This window comes from Rhinolophus sinicus, linkage group LG06 (assembly GCF_036562045.2).
Source record: "Rhinolophus sinicus isolate RSC01 linkage group LG06, ASM3656204v1, whole genome shotgun sequence".
NCBI lineage: Eukaryota > Metazoa > Chordata > Mammalia > Chiroptera > Rhinolophidae > Rhinolophus > Rhinolophus sinicus.
The window spans coordinates 68190396-68211858 of NC_133756.1; the positions used below are offsets into that span (position 1 = coordinate 68190396).

General features: G+C 40.5%; 1 protein-coding gene across 1 annotated transcript in view; it reads right to left on the reverse strand.

The window, feature by feature from the left end:
• Nucleotides 1–21154, reverse strand: part of LOC109458561 (N-acetyllactosaminide beta-1,6-N-acetylglucosaminyl-transferase) — a 43963-nt gene extending 22809 nt beyond the window's left edge. The window contains exon 1 of the mRNA XM_074335239.1: nt 19417–21154. Coding sequence (XP_074191340.1) covers nt 19417–20338 — 922 coding nt within the window. The 5' untranslated portion in view covers nt 20339–21154. The remainder of the gene's footprint in view (nt 1–19416) is intronic.
• Between the last annotated feature and the right edge of the window lie 309 nt (nt 21155–21463).

A 21463-nucleotide genomic window follows, 5' to 3' on the forward strand; every position in this document is an offset into this window, starting at 1 on the left:
AGGTCACTAAGGAATTAATGGACTGGGAATCCGTGGAAAGTCTAGACTTATTTTTCTATCACTTAAACCTTGTAATGTAGACCTTTGTACACTACCTTATTTATAGTATTTATTTACCTGTATGTATATATATATATATATATATATATATATATATATATATATATTACACATATATAATTGAATGAATGAATGATTGAGGTCCACATCCCTCATGGCTTCAGGTGCCCATAGGTAAATGAGCTCTTAACCACAACTGGAAAAACAGCAACTGTAACTTTTATTTTGACAAACAAAAACTGACCAGATTGATTGACCAGATAGATTAAATGATGTTAAAAAAAACAACACAACTTTTAATCAAATTTCTGGGAGAAACGATGCAAGATGTGTTTTTTCTTGGGTGTCAAAGGGTTGTCCATGAACTCCCACACTATTACTCACAGGGCATGGTGCAAAAATAAGGACACTGATCATGTGATCTTAGGCCCTCACTTACTTCACCTCTAAAAAGGATGCTCTCTATGGTTCCTTCCAACTAAAACGAGCTATAATTCAGTATGTATGGAGTGAATCCACTAAGTGCAGTGACGGAATCCAGGCTGTGTGAGTATGGCTCCTGTCCTGTAGGAGATTATATCTTCCCTAGGATTCAAAATACATATAGCTGAAAATATAACAAACAAAACAGGGAAGACTAAGGACCCATTCCAAACAAACTTAACATCGTGGGAGCTCAGAGGACAGAAAGTTCCCCTGGAGCTTGAATAGTTAGAAAGGGCTTCCAGTGGTTAGATTCAGACACTTAGAGCGTGGAGAAGGCATTCTAGTTGGAGAAACAATAAGAAAGAGCAAGAACACAAAACAAGAAAGCCTGAAAATCTTCCCAGGAACAACTATGAATCTAGAACTTCTCTGGCATGGCTGCACATAAAAACCTTCAATTCAGGGAACCATGACCTCAAAGCACCAGTCAGGTTAGAAGGTGAACTCTAGCAGAATGGGGACTTGTGCTTCCTCTTCCGATTACAGCCCCGCAACTCCACCAGGGCTTGGCACACACGGTGTTCAATGCTTGTTGAATGGGTCCAGAATCACCTGGACATTTGGAAAGTGCAGTTTTTAACTATGAAAAAAGGAGTGTTGAAACCCATGTTTACCCAGTGTTTTAGTTTATATATTAGAATAGCACGTGAAAAAAAAATCCATGATTTTTTTCTTTAAGCCAATTTCGTTACCGGAGGTATGATTTTAACGAATGAGGAGTGCTTTTTCCTCTCTTCTCTGTCAGCATACGCCTACCCAGAGACCTAACTATAAATGAACCACAACAGCACTCGACTCCATACACACCTTCTCATGTATCTGACTTTTGTTTAATTGCATGTACTAATTCAAACTTCATTTTACTTTCATAATTGTTCTGGGACTTGTTTTTCCATTCTTAATTACTACTATCCTTTCATTGGGAAAGAAACTGAGGAGACACAGGCTCAAGCAGAAACACTAAATCTATAATGTTAAATAATAGCCAAAAGGGCACTTAAAGGACTGGTTCTGATAAAGTTTGTTGAAGTAGCAATGAGAGGCTAAGTTATATTGGCAGAAAAGGTTAGGTAAATGAGGTGAGATGTTATCAACTCTTGGGCTCACTGATGGCTGTTCTTTGGAAGGTCATTTCTTTGAGGTTTGCTTTATTATTGCAGTAGGTCAAATGACTCAGGGATTCATTCTTAATTATAAAATATTGGGATTTATTTTTTTCCCTTACACTAAGAGGAATTCACTAGAAAGTAGAGAATGGTGACAATCCAATTCACTTTGGACAGTCAACTAAATAATACTGTTTTGCGTGGCTAGATGGTTTGTAAATGGAGCCTTTTTTTTTTTTTTCAAATGATCACGACGTTAAAGAAAAGAAGAAAGAAGACATTTCCAAACACATCTTTAACTAAAATAACAATTCTCCCATAACTGAGAGTCTTCCAGTGGGGTTTACTGGGGAAAAGCCACCTTCTCCTGGGACCCAATCATTTCACTTTCTATACCATTTGACTAATTAGCAACAGAAGAAACTGTTGTCTAGATCACAGAACCCAAAGTATTATTTCAAACTCTCATCTCAGAGAGGGAGAACAAGTTTAATGCAGAGAATTTTAATGGCCTCGGGGCAGGTCCAGAAGGTGGTCACACTAGACCACACCAAGGTCATGCGAGCTGAAGTGATCTGCATCTCTTTTGATGTAGCAAAGGTACCATGGAAACACTTCCTGATGCTAACAGATGCTAAGCAATACTTCCAAAAGACAGTATATACAAATTCAAATAGGTAAATGTCAAAGCATGCACAGATATGCGGCCATCTTCTGGTAGCATGAATGTAGCAACTAGAAATATGAAGAGCCTGAAATGTGGGGGCTTAGAAAATGAAAAATAAATTACCCAAAGTAAGTCACAGAGAATTAGCATTTCAAGAGGAAATTTACCACTGAATTTATAGGCGAAAGTTAATTGCTTAACCCCAGAAGAGTAATGACTCAATTGTTTCACCAAGACATTTGTTTTCAAAAGTATTCAGTCAAACTAGGGGTGTTTGTGGCTTGAGGATAACGATAGTGTAGATCAAAGGTTTTCAAATGTCTCATCATCAGGAAGGTTTGTTATAACACAGGTTGCGGAACCCCAACCCCAAGCTGTCAGTAAATTCCAGGTGGAACTTAATAATTTCCTTTTCTAACTAGGTACTGGAACCAAAGTTTGAGAACCAATGGATCAGAGACCAAAATTCTTTGGGGTTTTTTTTCCCCTTAATGACCCCACTGGATCTATTTTCCTATGACTAAACAATTTACTGTAAAACAAAACAAAACAACAAATGTTTTGGAATTAACTATACTGTACAATTCGGAAATGCTTAATAAACATGAACTCAAGTGGTGAACAATCTGATCTCTGGAGTAAAATTTACTATGAAAAGCAATCTGTACCCCTAAGAAAGGAGAGAACATGGATATACAGAAAGATGCTAGTGCTGTAATTTAAATAGGAGAAACCCTAGCTCCAAGTTGTCCTGCCCCAAATGTGGTCTCTAATTTACTGTTCACAGCAAGCACGCCAGTGCATAATTCCAGTCTTTCACAAAATGTGGGTGTGGAGACAGACCCAGGAGAGCAGTTTCCAGGTTCTCGGCCTCACATGGAAAGTTGTTGGCTCAGTTATTAGATGGCCATCAGCTGTAATCAGATGGCCATCCACTGTGGCTGGGTGGCCATCAGCTGTTGCTGCTTAGCAATTAACCACTAATATAACTGCGGTGGCTACACTGGCAAGAGAGAGAGGGTTGGCAGAGAAGCAGACTGCGGAGTGCCGTTAGCAGATTGTGGATTGTGTTGCTCCTACTTCCTGTGTCTTGCTCAGCCTCCCACGAGATGGGGGTGCAGGAAGACTCCTCCTTGGGGTACTGTCGGATGTTTGTTTTTGTGTCTCGATCAGCCACCATCAAGAATATAGTGGTATGACTCCCCTATCTATGGCTCCGTGGGTGTTCCTTTTTGGCCTCACCGTGTCCTGCATTCTTGAGTGGGGACCGGGAGCTAAGACCCTGCATTACAGTGGGATAGGATTATCTACTGACAAACACTGATGTCTGAGGAATCTAGTACTCCATAAGCTGAATAAGAGGAGGGTGTAGGAAAAGAATACAAAATAAACGAGAAAAAGGCAGAAAATACCAAATGTTGGTACAGCTCTGGAAAACTGACAATATGTACTAAAGCTGAGCACAGGCCTAACCTATGACCCAGAAGTTCCAGTCTCGGGTATTTATTCAACAGAACTGTATACATGTTTATAAAAGAACATATAGCTCAATATTCACTGCAGCCATATTCATGACAGACCCAAACACCCACCAACAGCTTAATAGCTGGGTTTCTCAGCCTTGGCACTAATGCCATTTTGGGCTGAATGTGCCTGTGTGGGGGCTTTCCTGGGCACTCTAGGATTTTAGGGAGGGCCCCCCTGGCCTCTACCACGAAATGCCAGTAGCATCCCTTGCCCGCCAACCATCCCCCCACCGAGCTGTGACAACCTAAAAGGTCTCCAGATATCGCCAAATGTTACCTGGAGGCAAAAATCACCACTTCCCACCTCACACACCTTCTCTACACAGCAATAAGAATGAATAAATACTATCACTACCTGCAACAACAAAAAGTGAATCTCACAAGCATAACATTGAGCAGGAAAAGAAAAGAAAAACAGACAGAAAAGGACTACAGGCTGTATATTTCCACTTCCATAAAGGACAACAACGGGGCAAAGTAACCTATGCTGTTAGACATCGGGGCAGTGACTGGGATGCTGTTCGTGTTCTGTATCTTGATGCTGGTTACATGGTCCGTTCAATTTATGAAACTGCATCAAGTTGAACACTAATGGTATGGGCACTTTTCTACGTTATACAATACTTCACCAAAAATGGAGGAATGAATGAATGAATGAGTCATGGTCCTTCTCTTACAAAAAACTCTTCCAGGGGAGTCTTAAGGTGAGTGGGGATCAGGGTTCCTTCTTGAGTAACTAATATTTATGGGTATTACTTATAATAGATACTCTGCAATACCACATACAAGAGCCCACATCACCTCTTTCTTAAGCAAACTACTGGCTAAAGGTGTCTCCACTCTGGTTCCTGACACCAGCCACCCTCAGTCATGACCCAACCCCTCTTCTTCCTACCAGTGAGCAATGTCCAGAAGAAAAGGAGCCAAGAGAAAAGAGAACAGGACTTTAAAACTTACTTCAGAAACTCTTTGTGCTCATCAACACAGACCTGAGTGCCAGTCCTTAAGGCACTTGTAATCTAGATTAGAGAAGGGCGGAGGGGGCACCTGGACTGACAAACAGAATTATAACAGGGTACAAAGAAGTATGGATGACAAAGCTGATAGCTGGCTTTAGAGGCTATCACCCCCACTTGCCCAGTGTAGAGACAGAGACTCAGAAGGTCACTGGTCTCCCAGGGGCCTCCCAGCCCGGGGTCACTCAGTTGGGAGGGGCTGACCAAAGACGTGAATGTGAGCAGCTCTGCTCCAGAGCTCTAGCTGTCAGTCAGTGTGCCAGCCTGTGCCCTTGCAGGCAGTCCCAGAAATGTCTTGGCATCAGCACCCAGATCAGCTTCATGGAGAAATCAAGAGAAGTAAGGAGAACTATGTTCACTTTCAGTAAGACACATGCATTCCTTTTCCCAACACTCCTTTTCATTCTCTCACATTCAGTCAACCGATGTGTTAAGAATGCACCTAAGCCTAAAGCACTATGAAATTTCTTGTCTTTTTCTTCCAACATCTTTTTTCTTTTTTTTGGTTCCGAAAACCATCTGGACAAATCTTTTCCTTCCAGCTCATCAGATGACTGACTTCCAGTTCTGTCACTCCAGCCCCCTTTTCAGGTGGTCACTTTTCTGCTTGGTCTGATCAATCACAAGCAGAAGGCCTAACCCAGGGAATACTTGGCCCCAGAAACAACTGGGTTGCCGAGGCCTGGCCCTTGAACTAATTAACCAGGCACCTGGTAATAGTCTCCAGGGACAGAGGCTCTGTGAGTCATCCCTGTTTCTTTCTGCAGAGAGCAGTTCACCAAATCCAAAGTACTTCTTCCTCTGTTCTGACTTGGGACTTCACATGCTCAGATCTCACCCTCATACTTCCTAGACTCCAAGCCGTTTGCAATCCTCAGAATACCAGCTCTCCGGATCACTTTTGCTAAGTTTGTTTTTAAGCTTTCCTTTCGTCTGGAGACTATGTCTGAGACTTCCCAGAGACCACCAATATATTGACAGGAGTCTGATATACTAATACAAGAATTCCATTAGAATCAGTTACCAGTTTTACAAAAATATACCACCAAAAATTTGAATAATTGAGCTCAATAGATTCCATTTGGCCGTTTTGATCCCTCCCCTCTGCTCTCCCCCTGTAGGAGAGCTGACCTATGTGAAATGTATCAGTGGGCTCTGGCTCTGGTTGGGTTTGTTAATGAGAAGAACGGAGAGGGATCAAGGCATTTACACCCTGATTCCCTTCTTGCTAGTCACAGCAGGATAGATGCCTCCTTTGACTGCAGTTATTCTCAAAGGGGCCTGGTCCACAGCACTTTTTCTAACCATTCATCTTTTCAAGTCTAGAAATGGTAACAGTGCCACTATTACTGTTCCTGGGTATTACAACAGCTCTCCTAGTTTCTCTCCACTCTGCCCACATCTTCAAAAATAGTCCCTTTTAGTAAGCCTTTCTTGATTAGCCTAATTGAAGTGTGCTGTCTGTTTTCCTGCTGGGGCCCTGACTGATACAATAATAAAAGATAACATTGAGAAAATACTCATCAGGTGCCAGGAACTTATTGAACATTTCATGTAGATTACCATTTAATGCTCACAACAACCCTATGAAGTAAGCATAATTATCCCTGTTTTATAGATAAGCACGACTTAGAGAGGTCCAATATATTACCCAAGGTCATGAAGTCAGATAGCACTGGAACAGGACTTTGAATTTACATATTTATATACTTAACCACCTCCTAATACAAATAGACTTATAAAGGTATCAAAATTCATTCAGAACTCCTTTGCTCTTTCCAGAGACCAAGGGTACAGATGCTGGGAGGTGGGTCAGCATGTCCTGCCTGGTCCAGGACTTCAGCTAAGCCCTGTGGGGAGGACTGATTACACAGAATAGGACTGAGAAAATAAGTGAATATACTGAGCTTCATAGGAACCAGGTTTCTCACTGCTGGAGAAGAAAGTGGAGAGAATAAACCCCATGTTGTTGGATTGGAATTGAAGATATCAGTGTGAAATGTGGTTTTTAATATATATTTTTAAAAATCAAAATATAGTTGGGTATGTATGTGTGAATGTGTGAGCTGAGACCATATGTGAGTTGGAGTATGTATTTGAGAATGCACATGTGTATATGTGTGTGTGTGTGATTGTGTATACAAACATTACATGTACACCTACATATATATTTTTTCCTAGCTCTGACCCCTGAAAGAACATAGAAATAATAATGCCCTTGAATGTCCAGACTTGGTTTCTAAATACTATTTTTTATTAAATAGAACGAGTATTCCTTAAAGAAAATGGCTGATTCCAAGACTAGGGCAGGTTAAGTACAAGATTAACAGAACATCTCCTTCTGAAAGTACTCAAAGAATAACGGGGACATACTGAAAAGACACAGGAGACAGATTGAAGGGGCTCCCACTAGCCAGATCTGGAATAATATGAGCAGCAAAATAAGTAAAAATAGTAATGGATTGTAACTCATTGAATAAAATGGGAATTCATGTCCATAGGGATATAAACAAATGAATGGATGAATGAATGAGCAAATGGGTGGATGAATGAATGAATAAGCAATCAAGCACATGGGGAGAAGGCTGTACCTTATAGGTAAATGTCAACTAATAAACATAAATGGATGGAGAAAAAAATCACAATTTGGTAGCTACACAGTAATAATTGAGTCAGGCAAGAACCATCAGTTGATGGTAGAACTGGAGAGTGAACATTTGACGAAGAACAGGATATCTAAATATTGTCAAACTGTCTCCCCACAAAATACTTAGTAATTACTTAATCATAAATACAAAATGCAAATTTGTCAGCTACCATCTCAACCAAGTGACAAAAGTTAACATCACCACTATCAGAACAAATCAACACGGCGGGCTTCTACAGTATTATTTCTCTTGTATCTTTGCCCAAAAGGCATAACTTGAATTTGATCATGAGGAAATATCAGACCTACATTCTTCAAAAATTATGAGAACTTGGAAGACACAGATACACTGAGAAATTGTTCCAGACCAGAGGAGACTAAAGAGATATGACAGCTAAGTATAGGTTGAGATCCTTAATCAGATCCTAGTTTTATGAAGGACTTTATTGGTAAAACCAGTGATACCAGAATAGGGTGTGTGGGTTAAAGAGAACTAACGTATCACTTGATGATTGTACTGTGGTTACATAAGAAAGTATCTTTGTTGTTAGGAAATATACTGTGAAATAGTAAAGCGTAATTTGCAAATGTTTTAGGAAAAATATATAAAGGAGAGAGAGAGAAGACGAGAGAGAGGAACAGGAAGGAGGACAAGGGGTTCTTGAGAAGGAAAAGAAGAAGAGGGAAGAGGAAGAGGAGGGCGGCAGAGGAGAAGGAGAAGACAGGGAAGAAAAGGTCAATGTGGTAAAACATATGGGCTGGGGCATGTGGGTGAAGGGTATAGGAGAGTTGTTTATAATCTTCTTGTAAGTATAGTAATTTTGAAATCAGTGTAAAACAGAAGGTTGAAAAGCTATTAAGATCTTTTAACATTTTCTAGATATTCAAAGAGCAGTATTTTTATTAAATACATTGCTTCAGCCACAGGAACTTCTGAAAGGCAGCATGGTGGATTAGATTGATCATAAATTATAGGTCAAGCAAACCTAGATTAAGTCATTCTACCTTCTGGAGCCCAGGTTTCTGCATTTGAAAATTGTAGATGATAATATCTACCTTCTTCAGAGGATTTCTGTGAGGTTTAAATAACTTATCAAATGAAGCATCAATGTTGAGTCTTTTTGCTCTCGCCTTGAGAAAACAGCTATGCTATAAGATTCCTTCCTATATCAACAAAACAAAAATAGTCACTGGGATATAAAGTGCAGCATAGAGAATAAAGTCAATAATGTTGCAACAACTATGTATAGTGCCAGCTGGGAACTAAACTAATCAAGCAGATCACTGCATAAATTTATTTTTATTTTTATTTTTTTGTTAAGGAGGGTGCAGCTCACAGTGGCCCATGTGGAGATCGAACTGGCAACCTTGGTGTTATTAGCACCACGCTCCAACCAATTGAGCTAACCAGCCACCCCTGTAAATTATATAAATGTCTAACCACTATGCTGTACACTTGAAACTAATAAAAAATAATATTGAATGTCAACTATAACTGAGATAAGCAAATAAATAAATAGATAGATAGATAAATAAATAAATAAATAAATAAATAAATAAATAACAGTGGCAGTGTTGGAGCCATCTAGGATGTGGAAACAGTCCCATTCTTTAGCATTAACACAGGACATTCATTAAAATATGATTCGACTAAAGATTGATGCCCCATTATAAGGTTTAGCTCTTCCCGACATTTTATGACAAAAATGGAAGCTTGGCCCCTCTGAGATATTGAAATCTAGTTTTAAATTTGGGATGGTACGTTAAAAAGTACTTTTCAACAGTTTCTCACCATGACACATATGGAAAACAATCACTTGCCTGACACCTATTTTTTTAAAAAATTGGACAAAACTCTCTCAGCCAGAGGTGTCTGGCGAAGGGGCTCCAACGGCCCTGGACCTTGTGTGCCATACGTGCTGCCCAAGTCGGTAGGTAGCCAGTCTGCAACCACTGCCAGCACATCAGCATGCACGGCCACAGCCGGAAAGGTCAGCAATGGGCACAAAGAACAATAAGGAAAGAGGCTGCCATTACAGGAAACAGTTCAGAAACAAGCTGAAAGCACTCCACGCACTTTGGAAGTAGACCAAGTCCTTTCTAGCTGCACTATGAACAAGTATGTGCTAGGTCCTACGACCTTTGGAATAAGCTCATGTTTCTCTTCTCAGGCTCCACATAGTGGCATATTGCAATAGCCTACCATTGCAATTAACTTCATTCCCAATCCTGCCTTATCCTTGATTCATTTCCCCTCCTATCTTAACTTTCCCTTTTATGGCTTAGAATTTGGAAATCAAGGAGAACCTTAAACCCCATCCCTCGCCTAGCTCTAGCCTGATTCCTGAGACTAAAGGCACTGGGGACTCACAGGGAAGAACTCAGCTCTGTAATGTCTCAAGAGCAGCTAAAAACAGCTGCGCACAGCTCAGCATTTGAATGGAAAATTCTACAAGGGTGGCTGATTTACCTTCCATAAAAAAAATGTTAGGATTTTTCACCAAGGCTAGATGGAGGTTAGTTAGCATTGCAAAGATTACAGGAATTTGAAGTTTGCTTCATTCCTAATAAGGAGAAAACTAGACATATTTATGAATCCTCTGAAGTAAAAACAAATGATTGTGAAACTGTCTCACACACTGCCTAAATTTGTCAAGTTCAGTAACACAAGAATTTGTATTTGCAGCAACAAACTGATGTGGATTTAAATGAGACCCATCCTAAGTTTCTAGGTGGTCAAATGTAGCTAGCACAGACCAAGGCACACACACAAATGGAGACCACAGCCAAGAGGCAAATCTTGTGAAATGAAAGAAACAAAAAGTAAAAGCCACAAAAACACTTACTAGGACTCCAATCACTTTTAGCACAAACCCTTCGTCTCACTGCAAAAGAGCTGGGAGGATGAGGACTGTGGATGAAAAAAGAGGCACTGTAATCCATCTCACTGAAAATAACCTCAGAGGGTGATCTGATCATAAATTCTTAACTGGGCAGGTCATGGTGGGTAGTCATGCCCCAGGCATGTAATTTCTTTAGTAAAAGGTTTATCTTTACCATAAACAAGAAGCCCTGTCAATTTTTTCTGTGCACCTAGGCTAACACACTTTTGAAATGCCTCATTTTCAGACTCCTTGGAAGCCTGACCACCCTCGAGAGAGCATATAATCTTGTTGACTATCCTGTACTCCAATTTTTGCCTTGCTTTCTCCCACTTTCATGTAATCTTCCTTCTGTTCCCTCAATTCCGAATGCATAAAAGGAAGTGCAAACTGTCATTCTCCAGTGCATTTGAGATCTTGTTAACCAACAGTTGTCATCAGTGTTGCTTAAATAAACTTATAAAAATTCTCTATGGGTTTAGATGGTTTTATTATGGACAGGACATAGACTAAAAATAGTTGACACAATTTTATTAGAAAGAAGGGACTTGCAGCCATTTGAATCTTAAATGGAGGGGAGAATTACAGTACTTCTGTCAGTCTATTGTAAGCTGTCAGTGACTTGGACAGCAAAAAAATTCTGGATTTGCATGACAGCAATACCATATTTATTTTATATTAGCAACATAAGGTGAATCACATTCAATTTGACACCAAGCCAGTGCCAGTTGAGGTTTGAGAAAACATAAAGCTCATGGGACCCTCCAGGACTCTGTATTCTGCAGTACGCACAGATGCCCAAACAACAAACCCTAACAAGAAGATAAGGGCTATCAGTGAGGTGAAAATCCGGGGCACAGAAGACAGAGGTCAATTCTGGGTGTGGGGGGAAAATCTTACAACTCAGCTGGGCCCTAAAAGATAACCAGGCTTTCTCCAGGCAAAGAAAGGCCTGGGGGGAAATTGGCATAATGGCTGAGGTCTGTTTGGAGCCTAGCGATTATACAGGGAATTTAATTGTTGCAGCCAAATAAACCGCTTTAACTACATTTTCTAGATATCTTCAATCAAAGCCTGTCAGGGCTAAAATGACTCTTGCAAATTCCCTTACCTGTTCATTTTACTTTTCTAGACCTGAACTAAAACGTACAATGACAATCTTTCAAATGCATAAAGATGTTAATTTATACTGACCCTAGTGACCAGGTGATTAATAACTCCCACAGGCCAATGACACCCCCAAAGTATTTGCTAATGCATTTAGCATAGGTAACAAAGGATGTCTACCCTTTAGAAAAGTAGGTAGGGGTCTGTGCACTGTGCAAAAGCTGAACCAGAATTGACAAGGAAGAAAATACACTCCCTGCAAAGCTGCAGGAGAATTTTCTTCATTTGTAGAAAATACTATATTAAGCACGCAGAATAGTAATCTTTTCTCTTCCATTCATTTGCTCCTCATTCAACATATATTGGAACCCCACAAAATGATGAGTCTAGGCAAATGTCTAGGTCCTACCTCCAATCATTCAGTTCATTCTCACATTTGGGGTGTGTGTGATGGGGAGGGGGAAGAGACCTACGGTAGAGGGGAACCAAGATCCACACAAGTAGTTAAGCTGCAATGGAGGAGGTGCCATTACCCAAGAGGGAGTAAAGTGAATGGGGGGAGGGGTGGCTGCTTCGCTGGGAGAGGAAAGGAGCAGGGAAGACTTCTTTGAGGAAGTGACATTTCAAGCAGATCTTGAGAAATGATTAGAATGAGCAACAAAAGTGAAATGGACAGCACGCCCAACAATGCGAGACCATTTTCAGACCAGTCTACAGTCTACAGTGACAGAAGCTGGCAGAGTGAGAAACTTTCAACCAGTCACAGAATGCTGCTCCCCATAAGAGGAAAGAGAAACCAACTACTTAAGACTCTACTCCTGTGACATTTGCTAAGTAAAGCTATAGTTGAGGGGTAACCCCTGTGGACCACATATCTGATTTCCTGCCAAAAACAATGATCTTTGTACCTGCAAAGCCAAAAATATTCATCGGGTTCTTTTTTGGGTTATACACAGAAGTTTTAAAATAGTAATACTAAAGCCTTAAAAATCAATATGTAATAAGTTAGTCGGTACCACCTCTCTTTGAACATTTAAAGAGTTCCTACAATATACCCGGTACAATTCATGTACTCTAATCCTTCTGACAGTTCAACAGAATGATATTTTATCCTCAAAATGTAGATGAAGCATCAAGCTCAGAGAAATGCGGCATCTTGCCCAAAGTTACACAGACTATTGGTAGCAATGTTAACAGAGCCAAGATTGTCTGATTTTCAATCCCACCAGCAAATGGGAGCAACCATCTGACTCTACACATCTTTAGATCATTTGTTCACTACACTCTAGTCTGCGTAAGTCTGCAATGCATTCTAATTGATGACCACTGACTCTAGTTCAGTTGAGCTTAACTCTTGTTTTTTTCTTTTTTCACTTCAATCTACTTTTAGCTTCCTTAGTATAAAATTAAGATAGGTCACGACAAAAAGAAATGTCATTCTAAATACCCTGTTTCCCCAAAAATAAGACCTATTTGGACAATCAGCTCTAATGCATCTTTTGGAGCAAAAATTAATATAAGACCGGGTATTATATTATATTATATTATATATTATATTATACTACATTATATTATATTATATAAGACCCAGTCTTATATTATAGTAAAATAAGATCGGGTCTTATTTTTTTTTTTTTTGCTCCAGAAGACGCATTAGAACTGATTGTCCGGCTAGGTCTTATTTTCGGAAAACACAGTAAGTATTAATAGTTGTTTCATTAAATTAATTAAATGATTAATTATTAATATCTTAATGTAATTAACTTGATATTAATGTTAAAACAGGGTCATGTCTCTGATTAGTCCTCAGAAATCCCAGATAGTGTAATTAATAAAGAAATGTATTCACATACATCATTATTATTATGCAAACCATTTTTGATGGTAACATATGTGGATATCTAAAATGCACATAAATCAACTAAACTACATTTTAGGGCAATTTCAGCACTTGGCACCTTAGCTTTGTATTTTTACATATATAGGCATACAAGTGATTAGTCAGTCTCAAATAATGACAGAGTCAGGCCAGTATGAACTCTGCAGCAAATGGAAATGCAATGAACCTCTCTTATCAAGCGCATAGGGATATGTACTATGTGACACGGAATACCCACAGGGCCGTCCAGAGGCTGGCTGCAGGGGGGAAATGAGAAGCAGGTAGAGTCTGTATCCAGGCCCACGATCTCCAGTGTTCTTCCTTTCTCTAGCCCTTCCCCTTCAGGCACCTTGGCATTCCTTCTTCCTCCCATCTGCAACAAAACCTGCTCTCAGGAAATGCTCTGTTCTCATTCATTCAGATTTTTAACAGGAATTTGAAATAAACTCCCACAGAATCATATTAGAAATACTGTAGCAAGGGAAGCAGAAATCATGGTCAGTTTTATTTTTAAATCTGAGGAGCACAGGTGAATGAAACAAACCCACTGATAGTTCCTATCACAGGCAGAAAAGCACATGATCAATAACTCAGAAGGAAAGTAGCAGCTGTACTTTGGGCCTATAAATGGATTTTTTTCCTAACTAGGAATCAACCACAGCTGAGTCAGATGATAAACTAAAAGGATGCCATCTTGTTTTGGACTAGAATAGGGAAAATAATTGAGGAGGGAGAGAGTTGGGAGGAAACTGGGAAGAAAATGGGGTGAGGGGGAAGAAAGGAGGACAAGAAGCCCCAATTTCACAAAAGCTAGTGAAATTCGCTGGGTAACCTCTTAAAAGTCGTATGTGAACTCCCTTTCTGTAACACTTTTGTCCTCATGGGAACCTTCGCCAGAGTAGACCATGCAGAAATGCTTTTCTTCTGAGAGGCTTCCAGAAGACCTGCCATTGCTTCAAGGACTTATTATGTATAGGTGACCATGTTTTGTTTTGTGCTTTAAACCACTTAATGCTGACGTCCTGGCCACAGCTGACCAGAACAACTTGGGGCCTAAAGGAAGGGCAGCCACCTATAGAGAGGTAGGTCAGCAGCAGCCTGTGAAGTGGTGTGAAATGAGAACAGGGATTCTCATTGTACAGTGACTACATGACCCAAAGTAAGATTCTCTCGGTACATCTGAGACACAAAGGAATTGTTGTCAACAGAGCAGCACAAAATGTAGATAGTAGAAACCACAAGACCATGAGCCCCGGGCCCCATAGCGAGTGGAAGCTCTGAAGCAGAGTTAGGACTTTCAGATAAGGAAGAAACAAGTGAAGCAAAAGAAGCAAAGACGAAGATGCTGAGACATGGACATGGCTGACTTCTCAGTGCTGCTGGGACGGCCCTGCTGTTGTCTGACCATTCTACCCAGAGCAGGGACAATGCCTGGCCTACCTGCCCCATCCATTACAGCAATCACCAGCCATATGTATAAATGGTATTTCATATTGGGTTAAGTCCAATACATGATTTAAATTAATTTCACCTATTTATTTTTGTTTCTTTTAGTGTTGCTACTAGAAAATCCAAACTTACACATGTGGCTCACATTATATTTCTATTTGGTGGTGTTTCTCTAGTCCCCCACGAGGTCATTCTATTTTGGGTTTTGTTTTGTTTTTTCTGGCCTATTACTTCTTTGAGAATCCTAATAAGCTCCCCCCAATCACTGCAGTCAACTAGAACAATCTTAAAATATCCGAAACAAACAATCAACTCATACATCAACAAGAAGGGCCCTCAAAAGAGAAATATCCCAGATTTCTACATAGGAGGAGTTAACAGTTAAACAAGGCAGCCACCTGAGTTTCTAGTTCCTTCACCTCCTCATGGCCAAGTTCTACACTCAGTCCACCCCAGGTCCCTCAAGGGTCAGCTGCACCAGTGAGGCAGCCCCGGCCTCTAACAAGGATCCTTCATACACATAACACAGAGGCTATTTCAAGGGCTGGCTCTTCTAAGTTTTTGAAAAGCGTGGAGTAATACATTTGTTTTGCATTACTTTGCTGACCTCTAACTGCAAAGCAGAGGTGTAAAAACCTAGTTCCAATAGATAAATCATGTTGAGAAGTCAGAGTGTTAACCTTCAATTTCTGATTAGATGTAGAATCATGGACTCAGAGAAGAAGAGACTCGCTGCCCATTTTATCCAACATTTGATGAATGAGTTTCCTTCACAGTGTTTCTCCAACGTCTGCTTCCACATATTCCTTGGGCTTATTCACCACTGAAGAAGCTATCCATTCTAATCCCAGATCAATAGGTTCTTATATCTCCCACCACTGACCCTAGTTCTTCTTCTTCAACTAGAGTTAATTCAATTTCTCTCACAAGCAAATCATTATGTGAAGGCAGTAATACCTCTTTAAGTATCCTTTTTTTGTTTTGTTGGTCCTTTCTTTAAAAAATGAGGTTTGGCCTTTTATCCTTCTTGGCTGTTCTCTTTGGAACCTGCTTTGTCAATATCTCCCCTTAAAGTATGGTGCCCAGGCTGGAACAATAGACATCATACTTGGTCCAAGAAATACATAAGACAGAAGTGGGACTTTTACCTCCCTTATTCTGGACACTACAATACCATATGAACAGCTGTATGGTCATGCCTCCCCTACCTCCCTTTCTTGAGCCAGGATTTCTTTTATCGCTATAATATTACCCCTCCAGCTCTGGGAAAACCACAGATTTAAAAGGAAACTAGGGCCGGCCTGGTGACTCAGGCGGTTAGAGCTCCATGCTCCTAACTCTGAAGGCTGCCGGTTCCATTCCTACATGGGCCAGTGGGCTCTCAACCACAAGGTTGCCAGTTCGACTCCCGCAAGGGATGGTGGGCTGCGCCCCCTGCAACTAACAATGGGCAACTAGCCCCCTGCAACTAGCAATGGTCCTGGAGCTGAGCTGCGCCCTCCACAACTAAGACTGAAAAGATAACAACTTGAAGCTGAACGGCACCCTCCACAACTAAGATTGAAAGGACAACAGCTTGACTTGGAAAAAAAAAAAAAAAGGCCTGGAAGTACACACTGCTCCCCAGTAAAATCCCCAATAAAGTCCTGTTCCCCTTCCCCAATAAAAATCTAAAAAAAAACCAAACAAACAAACAAACAAAAAAAAACCACACTAACTTGAAAAAGTACATGCACTCCCTGTTCATAGAAGCATTATTTACAATAGCCAAGGCACGGAAACCACCCATGTGTCCATTGAGGGATGAATGGATAAAGAAAATGTGATTATACACACACACGCACACACCCACACACACACAAGAATATTATTAAGCCATAAAAAGGAAATATTGACATTTACAACAGCATGGATGGACCTTGAGGACATTATGCTAAGTTAAATACCCATACTCATAGGCCGTAGAAAGACAAATACCGTATAATCTCACTTATATGTGAAATCTGCGGATTGGGGATTGGGGGGGCGAAGCCAAAGCGAACTCATAGATATAAAGAACAGCTGGGTGGTTGTCAAAGTGGGGGTAAATGGGGAGGTTAGACAGGGAGGATAGGGTGGGAGAAATGGGTGAAGATGTTCAAAAGATACAGATTTCCTGGGGATATAAGATACAGCATGGTGACTATAGTTAATAATACTATATTGTATATTTGAAAGTTGCTAAGAGAATAGTTCTTAAAAGATCAGATCACAAGAAAGAAAATGTAACCATGTGCGGTAATGGATGTTACCTAGACTTAATGTGGTGATCATTTTGTAATATATACAGATATCAAATTATTAGGTTGTATACCTGAAACTAATATAATGTTATACGTCGATTATAGCTCAAGGAAAGAAGGAAGGAAGGGAGGGAGGGAGGGAGGGAGGGACGGAGGGAGGGAGGAAGGAGAGAGAGAGAGAAAGAGAAAGAAGAAACAAAGAGGAAGAAAAAGAGAGAGGAAGGGAGTAAGAAAGAAAGAGACAGAGAGACAGAGAAAGACAGAGAAAGAAAGAAAGGAAGGAAGGAAGGAAGGAAGGAAGGAAGGAAGGAAGGAAGGAAGGAAGGAAGGGAAGGAAAGAAGGAAAGAAGGAAAGAAGGAAAGAAAGAAAGAAAGAAAGCTAGGTTGTTTTCAAGTGTTTGAAGAAAATTTTTAAAAGCATTGCAAGTCTATGAAGCTTTGTATACCAACATCTAAAACAGCTATAAGGAATAGTTCACAGCCCTGGCTGTGAGAATCACCTGGAGACTGAACAAATACAGAAGAATAATCCACCCAGGAAGCCAGGCTCTCTGGGAAATGGGGCCTGGCCTTACGTATTTTTAAAAGCTCTAGGTGATTGTACTGTGTTTCTCTGAAAATAAAACCTAGCCAGACAATCATCTCTAATGCGTCTTTTGGAGCAAAAATTAATATAAGACCTGGTATTATATTAATTATATTATATTACATTATATTACATTATATTATATTATATTATATTATATTATATTACACCCAGTCTTATATTATAGTAAAATAAGATCGGGTCTTATATTAATTTTTGCTCCAAAAGATGCATTAGAGCTGATGGTCCGGCTAGGTCTTATTTTCGGGGAAACAAGATAGTACACACCTAGAGTTGAACCATTAATCTCAAGAAACCATGAAGCTGATCCTCATATTAATTCAAGCTACTTTTCCCTTGAACTATTCCTCTGAATTTTTCTTTTCTTTTATTCCCCCCCTTCTTCCTCCTCCCCCTCACACTCAGGTTCAAGCGTTGTTTCTCAGTCTAGTTGTGTAGGACACAGCTCTCTGACCCATGCTGGTACTATGAGCCTTGCACTCCCCCCGGCTGAGGCAGTCGGTCACCAGCCGATCATGGCAGCTCTCACTGGCTGCTAGCCACTCACTATGGCTGCTGGCCACCGGCCGCTCCTGGCAGCACATGGTAGCCCATGGCAACACAGTAGCTCATGCCAACCTCCAGCTGCTCACAGCAGCCCAGCTCCAGGGAGAGCCGTTGTTCACAATCTTAGCTGTAGAGGGTGCAGCTTACTGGCCCATATGGGAATCGAACCGGTGACCTAGGCGTTAGGAGCATGGTTCTCCAACCACCTGAGCTACTGGGGCCGGCCCTGAATTTTTATTTTCAATCGAACTAGCAGAACTCAACTGGTTCACTGTAAACAACTTGAGACCACATTATTTGGAAGTTGGGCTAAAAGGGAAGTGGAGTTAATTGAAAATCAAGTTAAAAATAACATCAGGTTTAGGAGACCTGGTTTATAATTGGCTGTGCACTTACTAGCTGGGTAATTTAAGCACATCGTGTAACCACACTGAAGTTTCTTTGTCTATAAAATGAAGGCACTGGTTTAGAAATCTTTCAGGTGCTCTAAATTCTGGTTCAATTTCAGGAAAGAAATTACAAATGAAAAATTTTAAGTTGTACACTGCTGGTTAATATCCAAAATATATACGAACTCATACAACTCAATAACAACAACAACAACAACAAAAACCCAACAATCCAATTATAAAAGGGCAGAGGACCTAAATAAACATTTCTACAAAGAGGACATACAAATGGCCAATAGACATTTGAAAAGATGCTCAACATCACTAATCATCAGAGAAATGCAAATCAAAACCACAATGAGATATCACCTCACCCCAGTCAGAATGGCTATCATCAACAAGACAAATAGTAACAAGTGCTGCAGAGGCTGTGGAGAAAAAAAGAACTCTCATACACTGTTGGTGGGAATGCAGACTGGTGCAGCTGCTATGGAAGGCCATGTGGAGGCTCCTTTAAAAATTAAGACTAGAATTACCATATGACTCAGCCATCTGCCTGCTAATCACTATGCCTTGTTTCCTTACCTGTACAATGCAGATGAGTTATACCACCCACTCTGTGAGCAGAGGTGCTATAAAAAAAATTTTTAATTAACATTTGAAACAGTAAAAATCTTCAAAACCTTCATTTTTTAGTATATTTTTAAGCAATTCATTCAATATTGACCATGCAATGTTTATTCATAAAAACGAAAATTAAGACTTACCAGGAATCCTATTGAGTGTCACCCAGAAATGTTCATCAGGACTGTAGGTGTCCTTGGACCAGGACAGTAAGTCAAGTGCATGCTGGTCTTGGAGGACAAAGTTAGTGAATTCCCTTGTGAGGGCCACATAGGCAGTGCCAAAGTAAATGGTCATGTTGTGAGGAGGAGACGTTTTCAACTTTGTTGTTTTAAGCATGCGGGAATTTTGGGTGTGTACTATTTCTTGGTGGACGTATTTGGTCCGATCTATTGCGTGAGCTGGAGGCAGCACCCCTGGGGTAATGTTTTTCCCTTTAAATCCTTTCAGGTACTGAACTATTTCCTTGTTGGTTTTCAGGGGGAAATCTTGCCCACAGGTATTGATGGCATACTTCCATGGGATCTCCGAGGTCACAAGATCTTTGATGCAGTTCAGGTCGGCCTGGAGCCTGGAAATCCCACCATAGACAACTGTCTCCATCTTGGAAGCCAGAAAAGCATTTGGGAAGCAGCTCAGTAATTGCTCCACTGCCTCTTTAAATTCAGTTGGTGCTTTTTCATCCACATGCACGCAGTAGACATTCTGGGGCATGTATATTGCCCTGAAGAGTCTCTCAAAAGTGCTAAAGTCTTTGTGGATGGTCATTGTGTAAGCCAAAGGGAACCCAGCCTCTTCTTCAGAGAGTGTTTGTGTTATATAGTGATTTTGAGCCATGTATTCATAACAGGTAGATTCGCTGATGGTAGTTTTCAATGCGTTCTCTGTTAAGTAAAAAACCTTCCCCTGAAAAATCTGATGACAGCATTCTGCTAACACCGAAGCATTGGAAAGAGATGGCCTCAGAAAATGTTTCTTCTCCCATAACTTGTTATTGTAAACAAATACAAAAATCAGGGCAGTGATAACAGACACACTAAAAAGACAATGCTTCCAAGAGCCCATTATTCAAAACCAGGAAATGAGAAAGTCTCTTGAGATCTGACCAAAGTGGAGATATATTTAACTTACATTTTCTCCAGAATCCATAGTCATCCTTTTGGTACATGCAGTTCTGATTGGCTGTTTCGTGCCCTTCCAATTGACCATTCTCGTCCTTTTTCTTTCTTCCTTCCCTCCTCATTTACCGCTGTGTTGCATTTCCAATGTTCTTTGACACATTTCTGAAGTAATTCCTTTGGATTTGCTTTGCTCAGTCTCCCCTTAATCTGAAACCTGTTACTATACAAAAATAAGTTTCCTCAGGGAAGGTATGATTCCAGTGTGTCCACCTAGCCCCACAGTAAAATCATTACGAGGTGAAGGGACCATTCTGCAAGTCATGGCTCTAAGACTTCAAACCCAGCCTCTTGGCCAAAGGTTGTCATCTGGGTCAGCTCTCCAACTTCCTGTTAATCATTGCGCTCAGCTAACTGAGTTTGTTTGCTTAACAGCACTGCCAAGTAAAAAGCGTCAGTTCTAAGCATGTGACCACTGCCTGAAGAGATATTCTGTCAATAAATACTTAATGCTTAAAAATAAAACGCCTAACCCTGTCTTTTTCCACACACACACCCCTCTCAGTGATGACTGTGTGTGCCATAAAGTGAGGCATATGACTGGCTGTTTAGTCAAATTCTTTCCGGGATTTAATTTTCTTTGCTGTTAGGTAAGTTCCTTTACAACACACATTAACAAGCTTACCTCACCACCTAACTTACTCCACTAAGTGTCTGGGGCACTCTGACAAATAAAGACTTTTTTTTTCCTAAGGCCAAAAAAATCAGCCCATCATCACTAGCTAATGCTGAATGTCAAGTTTATTTCACCCTAGCCCAAGTAAGATGCAGGGGAAGCTGAGGAAGTCTGATGCCTGGAGAGGTAGGAGAGAGGAGCCATCTCAGTTTGGGACCATCCAGAATTTAAGAAGAGAGGGTCCTTAGATTCAGATATATAAACCTTTCAAAGGAGTTTCCTTACTGTGAAAAATGAGAATATGTAATTTTACCACCTTGATCGGTCAGTCATGAGACTATAAATCACATATAAAGAGTTTATAACCATGGTCAGCCATAAATGGGGCTGCTAGAG